The sequence below is a fragment of the Myiozetetes cayanensis genome, unplaced genomic scaffold (genome assembly GCF_022539395.1).
Source record: "Myiozetetes cayanensis isolate MyiCay16 unplaced genomic scaffold, myiCay2020 scf6-25, whole genome shotgun sequence".
Taxonomy (NCBI): Eukaryota; Metazoa; Chordata; class Aves; order Passeriformes; family Tyrannidae; genus Myiozetetes; species Myiozetetes cayanensis.
Window position 1 is genome coordinate 61607761 of NW_026087853.1, and position 12157 is coordinate 61619917.

At 38.9% G+C, this 12157-nt stretch overlaps 1 protein-coding gene across 1 annotated transcript in view; it reads left to right on the forward strand.

Moving 5' to 3' along the window:
• Window positions 1-12157, forward strand: part of SHANK2 (SH3 and multiple ankyrin repeat domains 2) — a 297119-nt gene that overhangs the window by 58509 nt on the left and 226453 nt on the right. The window contains 1 exon segment of the mRNA XM_050334887.1: window positions 11372-11438. Coding sequence (XP_050190844.1) covers window positions 11372-11438 — 67 coding nt within the window.

Below are 12157 nucleotides of genomic sequence, written 5' to 3' on the forward strand. Positions count from 1 at the left end.
GAGAAACACGTGTTCTCCTCTGAGAAAATGTTTCCTCTGGGAATTTTACACCTTACCTTGGGAGCTTGGGTGCACATCAGCCTTTGTGGTGCTGATATGGTGTCTGTTTGGGGTTTAGGGGAAATATTCCAAATAACTCTTCCAACAGGAAAGTGCATTGATGACAAATTAGAGGTGACCTCAAGTGTCAGCAGATCTCGTGCTGTTGTCAGTATAGAAGTATTGACAAAGTCTTAGAAGATGCTTCTCTTTACTGGCACGTGAAGTACAATCACCAGTGGTCAGTATTTATGTATATATTTATATATGTATATATATGGTGACAAGAAGGTAACCTAGCACAATGTCATACTCTTGCTGGAAACATAAGACAGCAAAGATGCTTTCTACTAATACTTCTGAAGATACTGATGCTACTTTTGAAAAATCAGACCTCAGTCTAAGAGGCTTTTATGATACTCTTACTTAATAAGAGCTGGATATGTGAAGAGACACAGGAGCAGAAGGATACATAGGGATCCAGCGTGGATTTCAGTCCATTCACTTTGAGCCAGTGATGGTTTGCATAGTGCTGGCTCATCACTCCTAACCTTGCCTTAACCCATTTTCAGAAAAGCAGCCAAATGGGAGTCATTTGGTAAAGCATAAAGGAATTAAATCACATGATTATCTTCTATTGAGCAAAGCAAAATACCACCACTCTGGAGATCCTAAAAATACTTAATGCAGATTGTCTTTTTTTTTCCTTCTACCTTATGGAGGAGTCTTCACGAGACCTCTTGTGTTGTGTTCCAGGACCCTTTTAGTCCCCCTTTCACCTTTTCTCTCCTCACTCACTCAGAGGTGTCCAGCTCTCATGCCTCAGGTGCTCCCACATGCAGTCCAATTTCCCTGGATAAAACACTGTCTCTGAGCCATTTTGCTGGATTTTCACCAAGCTTCTGAAAGCTCAGAAGCAACTGACACCAAGCTGTAAATGGGAATAAGTCAACTGATTTGTAAGGATCGCTCCCAGTTCTTGCCTCAAACTAAGAAATGGTTGGTGTGTGATTGAGATGTGATCAATTGTCATGGGTGAAGTTGCAAGAGCGTTTATATGATCTTAATTTAAACCATGTCATTTTAGATATTAATACCATTCATACAAGAGCCAATGGAGATTTGTATAATCCTAATTTAAACCATTTTGATCATTCTGAGATATTAACACCGTTCATGTATGTGGTGGGATCATCTCTTTGTATGACTGTAAAGACTGTTGAGCAGTTATTTCTGGCAATATCCAGGCGAGTTTTTGATGATTATAAAAATGGAGGATCTGTGCCTGTAAGACAGACTCAGCATCTTATTTCACAGCCATCTGAAGAGAGCATTCATGGCATGCAGTTGGCATGTGCTGCCATCCCATATCCATCTTCATCAGAGTACGTTATTGGCATTGACTATTACTACACTGTTTCCAAGGGGTTTATTATACTTGACCCACAGAGTTTGGAATGAATCCACCAAATATATTAAGTAAAATAATCACAGTATCTTATTAACCTGATGCATTTTATTCTGAGGGCTTTCCAAAAGGATTTTCAGCCATTTGGTGTAGCAGTTGAAGCAACACCGTGTTATTAAGTGTTTGACAAAATTCAACCCCATAAAGCTTTTGCTGTGGAATAGTGGGCAGTATCTGCTGCCTGCTGTGAGCAGGAAGACATTTTCTGAGAGCATTTGGGGAAGAAGCTGCAGAAGTGGCACATTTTGGCTTTTCCATGAGGGAAGGCTGCCTTGAGAGGGTGGGAGCTTTTCCCCTTCCCATAAACACACAGACCCACAAACACTTGAGCTGGACTTTCTGCACAGCCCTACATGTGATGTCAAGGCAACCACAGTCCAGGACATAGCACATGTTCTCAGCCTTTTTCTAAGAGAGTTCAGCTGAAGAAGATTGCATTTCATGGCTTTTTGACTTAGCATATTATTGGAGGGGCTGAATAAAATTAAGTCAATTTTGTTACTGGCTGTGTCTTATATCTGATTTATCTGATGCTGCAACCTGGCTTTATCTGCTTTTAGTAAATACTCCTTTGAAATTGCTGCTTGCCCATGCAGCAGTAATAAGGATTATGTAATAACTGGCTTTTGGATGGCTCTTTCCAGCCTGAGCTAGATTTTCCCAAGGAATGAGCCTGTAATTGGAAATGTGTGTGTATGTGTATATCACACTTAGCTTTTTCTTCTTAGTTTTAATTATTAAAACAGAAGCGTATGAAAACACATCTAGCTTGAGAAAAACTTGCCAGGTTGCATTTTAGCAGAGAAGCAGAAAGAAAGAAGGGTTTTTTTAAAAAAAAACCTTTTAAAATAGATGGAAACATGAAATTTCCCAGTACATGGAGGAGGCTTAATACAGTCTGTACAAAGCAGGATAACTTAAAAATCTGAGTTACTACTCATCTAAAGAAACAGGAGGAAATAAAAGAACATCATGAAGCAATGAGGTTGGGCCTGGAATGTTATTTGCCTGCATGTTCCCTTTTTTGCTTCCTGACATGTTGTGTGGTAACTGTACTCAACCTGCCATATTCAGTTCAACACTTCCTGTCAAGCTGGTTCTTGCATAACAAGGAATCCTTTTGTCCTAGGAGTTAACTTTGCATTTCAAAGCCTGGAGAGCAAGATGCTTTAGGAGTTACTTGCTCCCATGTTGTGAGGAAAGGATTTTTTATCTTGATGTCCACTCAGGTTTAGTTTAATCTGTAGGTATCCAGTCATGAGGTAGTCGTGCATAAGAGTAGTTAAATTTTACAAATGCAGTTGTGTACATTCATGAAAGGGCAGTGTAAAATAAAATATGGGTGTTCCACCTTTCAAATCATAGGAAGGTGCCTGGAAAATGAGCAAGGCAGCCTAGAGGCATTTGAAGTGTCAGTCCAGTCCAGAGCCCTGCAGGAGGCTAAAAGGAGGTCATTCAGTGTCTTTGCCTTCTCTTAATTTCAACTCGAATTCTCTGAGCTCATCAGCTCTGGCACCATTTCATGGCTACTGAGTGTTTTCCAGAAGACCCATGGGGACTGTAAAATCTCTTGCAAGCAAAACCAGCATTTTAGCAATGAAAATGTGCCAGCTCTCTTCTGCTTATAGTGTACTTTCTTGGATAATGCTTAGCTGTATTTGGCTGCAGGTTGTTGTGTGTTTGCTTGTTTTTAAAATACTAATTGCAGAAAACTATTTAGGGTAAAATCCCAGTTGCTCTGAAGTGGATAAAAGCCTGTTGAATTTCACTGGGGTGGAAGTATGTTCCTCACACTTAAGATGATTTCAAAGCCCTACTGTCACCTCTTTCTATCCCTGTCCAGGCCATTCACTTAAGATTTGGACTTGATGATCCTTGTTGATCCCTTCCAACTCAGAATATTCTGTGATTCTGCAGTAGGTGACTCTATAATTCTATATAATGTATTCTACTGAAGTGCTTATTGTTATTTAACATTTCCTGATTTTAGCACTATTCTTTGAAGTTGTACAGAATTGCACGCTGCATTGTAATGTGTTATGCAAAGTCTTACTACTAATAGTTAATTTACTGTAGCTGAAAAAAAGATGCTTTATTTTCTGAGTGCAAGCTTTATAAGAGTTTTGGGAGGCAGCAGCAACGTTTGGGAGGCTGTGGTTGTAAATTTTCTTTCATTCCCTGACCCGAGTGTGGGATATTCTTGCATTCCCTGCAGTGGCTGCTGCTGCTGACCCTGTGTCATTGCCCAGCTGGAGCATTGACCTTGTCCCATCCATGGGGCTGAGGTTCCAAGGGTGTGACAAACACCAGATCTTCGTGCTGCGTGTGGCAGTTCTTGCAGTTTGAAAACCTAGGCTTTGGTTACTATTCAAAACATCCCGAGTGGCAGCATGAGGTCATCCTCAGGAGGGAAGATACTGAGGTATCTTGGAGGGCTCATTGAAGGACTGGGAAGTGTGAATCCTTTGACCTTAATGCTAAGGTGAAGTGCTCAAATGATGAAGGGAGTGATGAGCCTCAAAGAAACATTGGCCCTTTCCCCGTAATTTATATTTTCAGATGCTAAAACTAGTTGTTGAGCAAATGCAAGGTGTCTATTTTAAGCCCCTGCGTGTCAATATCTGACTACAGATGGCTCTGTGAATCATAGTTGGAAGAAGGGAAATGTTAGACACTAAGATATTGTTGCTAAGAGATTTTAGTACACAGTATGCTAACATGTGCTGGCAAATTTGGGAACAGTGGCAGCAGCGTGCTCTGGGAGAAAAAAATTTCAACGGGGAAGAAACTGTCTTCAAAGGACTATTTAAAGGATAGTAACATTGTTGTGCTTTGTTGTACCGAGAACTGATGAAGATGAAATTGTCTTTCAAGCAGATAATTTACAGAAAACATCCAAAAGGTAAAGCTAATCCTGCTATCCAATGACATAGAAAGTGGAGATTGGAAAGAAAAAAAGAGAAAATTACTTTGGGGTTTAAATTAATCAAGTTGCAAGATTAAAGGTGATGGTTGCTGGTATTTTGCCATCTGCTGGACATCAGATATATTAATATACACAGTTCCTTTCAAAATGCGTAATATTGGGCTTGTGTTACATTATATAATTAAAAGTGTTAAGAGTTCTTTTCAGGAAAGAAGATGCAGGAAAATGCTGAGTATGATTTTTTTTACTTATACTTTCATAACGTTACTATAGAGTAATTTAGGAAAATTGTCAGCATTTTATTGTCCTGGTGGAGAATGGGGTTACTTCTGCAATTAATATAATTTTTTTCTGGACATTATTTAAAAAAAGAAATTAAAATTTACTGCTTTTCTTTATTCTATCTTATATTATTTCAGTGAGTTTTACTGAAACTTGAAAATTATACGCCTGACATAAAGCTTCAAATGGGTAAAATTAAATTAATTAATTAATTTTATTTCATAAAATAAAACCTTTAAGTTCTAATGTATTTTCAGCAAAAACATGATTATCTTATTAGATACAGAATATTTCCCAACTATAAGCTTCTCAAAACAGTGATTTGCTTCTGACATATTTCTAATTAGGTATATCACTTCTCAACTTCAAAACCAGTCATTTTTAATGAAGTTTGGGAGTGTGAGTGTAAATGTGTGTCTCCATAATGTCAGCATATGTATTTTCTTGAGGCCATGTTTCATGTCATTCGTATTGTAAGTATTCAGGAGCACTGTGAGATAAAGGGAGGGAATTAGTGATATTAATAGTGTATTAATCAAGCATTTTGTTTTTATTTTTTAATGAGGTGAACCAAAAAACTTCTACGAATTTTATTTTACAATGTTGTAGCCTCAAAGTGAAAAATCCACTGTAATCACTACAACTACAAAACTGTGGGACGGTACTTAGCCCTTTGATTTTGCAAAGTAAAACAGAATGCATGATTATTCAGCATTTCTATTTTAAATTATAATTGTATAGGATTCCCCAGCTGGTTCAGGAAAAGACCCATTTGGAATTCTTGACCTCTTCTCTAATGGAAAATACCTGAAATTCATGTCGTGATTTGAGCTCAGAACAATGTTTGCCAAAGTGTCACATCTTGCTAAGGCATTTCAAAGGAAATTTCCTAAAGAAACTGAGTTCCAGATAGGTTCTAGTGTTTTTTGAAGAAATAAACATACTTTCATGTAGGAGTTCTCTGAAATTGCGTACGGAACCAGCAGTGTTTGATCAATACATTTTTCTCCCACACCTATGGAAAAGAAATTTGGAACACAGATTGCTTCTTGCTTCCTTCTTGCTTTTCCAAACTGCAGTCCATCTGTGCCACTGCAGAGAGCTGTAAAATCTGCACGCTTCTCCTGGATGAGAGCAGCTAAAGACATACATTTAAGGTTTTCTTGGGGGAGGAGTCTGCAGAGCGTGTTGGGTGGGTTTGTGTCACTATTTATGAGGGATGGAACCTCCCAGTGCTTTGTGCTGTATGGTCAGGCTCAGACATACATGGGAACAACCTAAATTTGACTTTCTAATGTCCTTGTGGATGACTGGCACAATGTGACAAAATTCAAAGTGCCTACAGACTCCAAATAATCTTTACATCTTCATTTTATTAAGAAGAGCTTTGCCTTCAAGAGGATGCAGTGGAAAAAAGTTGAACTGTGTTGCCTTTTCATTGCCCCACAGGAAACACCATTAGGTTTTCCTATCAAATTAACCAGCTCCAAAGGTTGTGGTTATAATGGAATTGTTTAGGGATTGCCTTGGTGTTTGATTATCACCTCTTGATATTGATATTGTAGCTATTGCAGGAATTGTTTATAGGCTTTTTGTCTGGAAAATTATGCTTATTAAAAATTACAACACTTCGTAGATTTTTAATATTAAAAATCCACATCCTAATTATGATACATGGAGGAGCCATGTGAAAGGTTAGTGCCAGGTAAAGTATATATCTAATTTCCAGTTTCCTGAAAGGAACAAACCTCTGCATTAATCTTGGTCAAAAAAAAAAAAGTAAATACTTAAATGTTTGTAAATTGATATCTTGAGAACTGCATTTATGTGGCTGAGTTGGTGAACCAGTGCTACTTATTTCTGATCCAGAGTCTGAAAACTTCATGAAACTCTGTCACACTGAAACCTGTAGTGGGACATCTGGCCGGTTTCACTGTTTACACACAAAAGTAGTTTTATTTGCCATTATTTAAACTAAATGTCTTTGGGGAATAAGATTCAGGAGAGCAGAACTAACCAGATGCCTCAGGTGTTTAATTTCTGAATTGACTTCTGAAAGCCAACTTAAACAGTGCCTGTATCCAGAGATGATGTGAATATCAGAAAGCCAGGGTTGAGAATAATGTTATGACAGGAGAAAGACATCCCTTCTGCAGGTGCCTCACCAGTTCTGGGGGTGGCATTCCCTGTGCAGTGCTCTGTGCTGGACTGGCAATCCTGGCATGCTCCCATGTCCTGCCTGCTCCCCTCAGTCTCAGCCTTGCAGATGCTCCCTTCATTCAGGTTTCTGCTTGGCTGATCTGTCCCTCAGTTACCCCCTGTAGCAACTCACCAAATGTCAATTAAACTCCTTCTCTTCTTCCCTTAAATTGGCAGCAGAGCATCTGGCTGTGCCTGGCATGACAGAGAGTGAGGTACTGCGAGCATTGCATGGTTTGAAGGGAACATCTGTCTGTGAGACAGCGAGTGAGACGCTGGGGAACTGTGACAAGCTTGGCTTGTGCTGAGGAGAGCAAATATCTGTGTGAACATAAAGTTTGCAGTCATGCTCTGTGTTACACATCCTGACAGTGACATGCAGCTCCTGTCTCTGCTCCTGTGCCTTGCCCAGTGAGTTGTTAACCCCGTGGCTTTGTGCTCCACAGTCCTCAGTGTGTCTCAGCCATGACCTGGTTCAGTGATTCCATCAGTTTTTGTCACAGTGACACTATGAGAACAGTATTGTGGGAATAGGAGGTGATGCCACTGTCCAGCAGCATGGTTTTACCCTATTTTCTTTTTATTTTGTAAGAGTTTCCTCCTACTAAGATCCATCTTCCTACCTTAGCTTTACTTTTATCTCCTCCTAAGATTCATCTTCCTGCTTAGCTTTACTTTCTGCTCACTTCCCTGTTGTAGGTGGAGGTTCTTTCCCCGGTCAGTTGTGTATGTTATCAAAGGTAATTTGATAATAATTAGGTGCCCACGTTTCCAGCTTTAGTGGGGTCAGTTAAACTTGGGAGGGAGCTGATAAATGATTCACTTTGGTTACTGTCACTCACACAAAATTTCCTCTAATGATGATTAAAAACCCCCCATCACCCCAAGATAATTTCTGTTCTCTATCATACAGTAGGATACGGGGAGATCCCAATCAAATGTCTGCAGCAAAGATGCTGGTTTGGGTTTAAAAGCACTGTGCTAGAACTACTTAGTCAAGCTTTTCTGCTGGGCTTTGATTGACACCGTGCTGGGACGCTGCAGGTGAAGTCCTTCTGATTCTGAAGCTGATGCAAAGTACAGACACCCTTTAAAAATAGGGCAAAAAAGCAGCAGGTTTCAGTGGAAATTGCATGTGAGTGATTTTTTTATAAGATGCAGAAACAGGTGGTATCAGGTTTGCAGAATAACGTGACAAGGGACATGCAGATTTTTGATGTAAGGTAAGTGCCAAAAAGACAAAATGAAAGGACGTTTGCTGCAGGAATGAAAGAACCTGAGTTATGGTAAGACTGCTGTATATGCAGTTTCAAAAAAGCTGCAATTTTTGAAGCTTCAGCATAACAGAGTCCGTGGATAGCCTCTAGTTGTAAAGTGCTACCTCCAGCCTTTCGTGGTGATATTTCATGTCCATAAACACCCATGTGATGCATTTTGATGACTGGAATCCAGTTCCTACTGGAATTGGAAAAAAACTTTCACTGTAGTTTTGCTGCCTGTGCTACTTTTTCACTGCCAAGAGGAGATAACTTGTGATCAAAAGAAACCTCAAACAAAACCTCCTTTCCTGCCATAACCTCTCAATTTTAAATCTAGCACTTGTCTGCAGAACATCCTGAAAAGCAAAATATGGTTATTTAAAACCATGTAAATTCTGAAGCATGGAGAGAATCAAACTCCAGTATTTTTGCCAAGACTCTACATTGCTACTTTTTTCTAAAGTACAAAGAAATTTAGTACAAATATAGAACTTCAGTTAGTCTCTAATTTAATTTTCATCTTGATCAAGGGGAGAATTTACACCGCCTTAATTTGGTTCAAACCCTGGATCTTGTAAAGGCCTTTCACTTGTCCCAGTGCATTAATGCTAATATTTTTATTTGAACACACTATAACTTTGGATACATTTAAGATACATTTGGATGGGAAAGGGGCTGTGGTTGCTGTTCTTTATAGTTTGCAACTGTACAAATTGAATGAGTGTAATTTTGTGTCTTTCCGATTTTTCTCTGACTTCACTTTCTCCCACACACTTTACCCATCAAATCCAGGCAAAGTACATTGATGTCATGCCAAGGAATATTTCTACTTTTTAGCTTTTTCTTGCTTTCTTTAGATCTTAACATACTTTTCCTTCATTTTGCTGCTTGGATTTTACATACCGTTTTTAGCCAATTGAAGTGAATCAAATTGAGGAAAAATGTTTCCTTGCTGAATCCAGTGCTTGATTCAGAAGCAAGCATGGGAACAATTCCCTGTCAAGCTGTCCCTGAGTTATCTGGAAATATCTTTTCTTCCTTTTTTTTTTTTTTTTCCCCTCCAAGTAATAATATGTGTTTATCACTTGAAGAGCAAGTTTACACTTGAGGTTTAAAATCTGCTCTGTATCAAAACCTCTTTCATTTGGGTAGCATGGCTGCTGTCTCACAAACTGCCTGTCACTGCTGAATTCCCCCTTGGAATTTGATGTGCTAATTAGGAGTAATATCGAAGAGAGATATTGTAGTTCACTTATAATGCAGGGAAAACCTCAGGTCTGCACACAAATGTTGTTTTTATGAGCTTGAACCAAGCCAGGCTGCAGAATGTGGAGGTAAAGACAGAGCATTTGTCCAGCTCTGCTGTTGCTTTCCTAGTGCTGTTTGCAGGGATTTACACTCAGGGCTGTCCAGAGGAGACCGGGGGCCAGAATATGGTGTGTTAACCATGCTGAGAAACAGTTTCTTCCTGGGGTAGTTCTTGGAATGAGGGCTGGCTTAGTAGTGGTTAAAATAGTAATTTTCAGATGGTGAGGTAGCAGCACACCAACTTGCCTGTCTCTGACCCCCCTGATCACAGAATCATAGAATCACAGAATGGTTTGTGTTGGAAAGAACCTTAAAGAGCATCCAGTTCCAACCCCCTGCCATGGGCAGGGACACCTTCCACTAGCCCAGGTTGCTCCAAGCCCCATCCACCCTGGCCTTGAACACTTCCAGGGATGGGGCAGCCACAGCTTGTCAGGGCAGTAATCTGATCTGTGCAGATATCATGATATGCACAAGCCTTGTGATGTATCTGAGAAGAAGTGCAGTCTGAAAGCTGTAGCAGGATTAAGTTGAACCAGTGTTATTGATTTATTCTAATGCATTTTCCTTCCAGGAATCCATCAACATTTGATATAACACAACTGGGAAGTGCACAAAGTGAAATATTTCATTACTGTTAATATTGCATTGAAAAAATAATTACATTATTTTCACTAGTTAGTATGGTGATATTAAATGTGTGTTAATTATTTAAAAGACAAAAATCATTATACTGCACGTGGTCATAGCTGCTGAGGGTTATTGTAGAATAGAAACATAAGTGTATTGAGTATAATTTCTAGGTGACAGATAAATGTGGAATGGAATTTTTGCCATGAAATAGATACACTTGAAATGAAAACAAAATTGCTGTATTTACCTGTTGCATTAGATAGAAATTTTCAGTGGAACAAGAAACAATTTGCCAAGAAAAAGGATGTAACCTGAAAAACATTAAAAAGAAATTGGGAGAAGACCTGGATTCAGGGCATGAACATGATAAATGGTGTGTTCAGTTGTTTGTTTAAACTATGTATGGTAATCTAAAAAAGTTAGTCTGATACTGTCTTATACTTTTATACAAGTCTTTCTTGTACTTTAACTAGCCAGTAGACTTTATAACCCAAACTGAATCAGACTGTCTCTCTTTACACCAATTATTACTTGTTTAGTCCAAAATTAAAATCAGAGATTACATCACCATTTGTTTAAATCTGGGTCCTTCCGCAAGGATTTTTAGGGATAGTTACACATTTGTGTTCAACAACCAGGAAATAAATGAAAAAGAAAATTGTGATTTTAGAACTTGTTTTGATTTAAACCCTAAGCACATGCATGACTTTACCAGTTCTCTCAGTCTTTTTTTGATGTCTTACTGGTACCTGAATGCTGGTAGTTCTTGGTGCTTTTCCCCTGGTTATCTCATGTACTTTGCATTTTAGCTTCTGTTTTTATTGTTCAGGTAAGTGGTGAGGAAGGAACAGTTCAAGGGAAATAATGTTTTCAGTGTGTCTCTCCAAGCCTTTTCCTGTCCCATTCCCCATCCATCCATAGAGCTCCCAGAGTTTTGGGGATGCTGTGTTTGATGTTCACTGCTGGCTTTGGCTGCCACAACAGGAAAAGCAGCAGCTCTTCCAGCAGCCTCTGGAGACTGCCCCCATCACAGCATTCCTGGGAAATGGGGAGCTGGGGGCCTGGCAGTGCTCTTACAAATAGATTAGGATATAATTTCTCAGTGTTGTTGCAGAATAGAAGCAATACAGAGTTACTCCACTTTGTGAAATGAAAGTATATTTGCTTGATGTTTTTCTCCGGTACTATAACATGTTTATTTTCCTTCTTAAAAACTGATGGCAATATATTAATTGTACCTCTTTTGCAATCCTTTAGGTGGCTATAATAGCTGGAAATTTTGAGCTTGCTGAATATATCAAGAATCACAGGGAAGCTGATATTGGTAAGCAAAATATTTACAGACACTACAAATGTTTAAGCCAGGATTTTGCAAAGATGTTACATCTGGTTCTGTGTGAGGTTCGACTACAGGGCTGATGACAAGCACAATTTCAGGGAAATTTTAAAAGTAAGTTATCTGGAAAAAAACAAGATGGGGAAAAAAGCTGAAATGTTTTCAAAATATGCTCTGAAAATGAAAATTTGATAGGTAATGCATAAGAATGGTAGATGCTTTTTAAGTATATATCAGTTGGTAACAGATTAAAGACACATCCACATATCTGGATGAACCAAGTGAGGCTCTTGCAGGCTGTTTTGGCATCACCCAAAATCAGCTTCAGTAGGCATAATTGGTCAGAAGAAGAGAAGAGAAAGGTCAGAAGAAGGAGAAAGATGATTCCCTACAATTCAATAAAGATGTGGCAGAATGCAACTCTCCATATCCATGCTCCTGTCCTGGAGTTTGGTGCATGGCACTGGCTGAAGGGTAATGACAGGCATTAAAGGCCCCTCACTGAAGAACCTTAAGGCTCTTTAAAGATTTTTTACATAGAGAGATTCACCATTAAAATAAAACCAAGTTTGATAAAAGTGATTTAAAATGCTTTCATTCAAGTAAATTAAAGTTTCACAGAAGCATCCTGAAGCTGAACAAAAATAAGCATTTTTTTGAAGCAGGACAGTCTGTGTAGTCTGCTCTGATTTAACTCTGTGATGCAA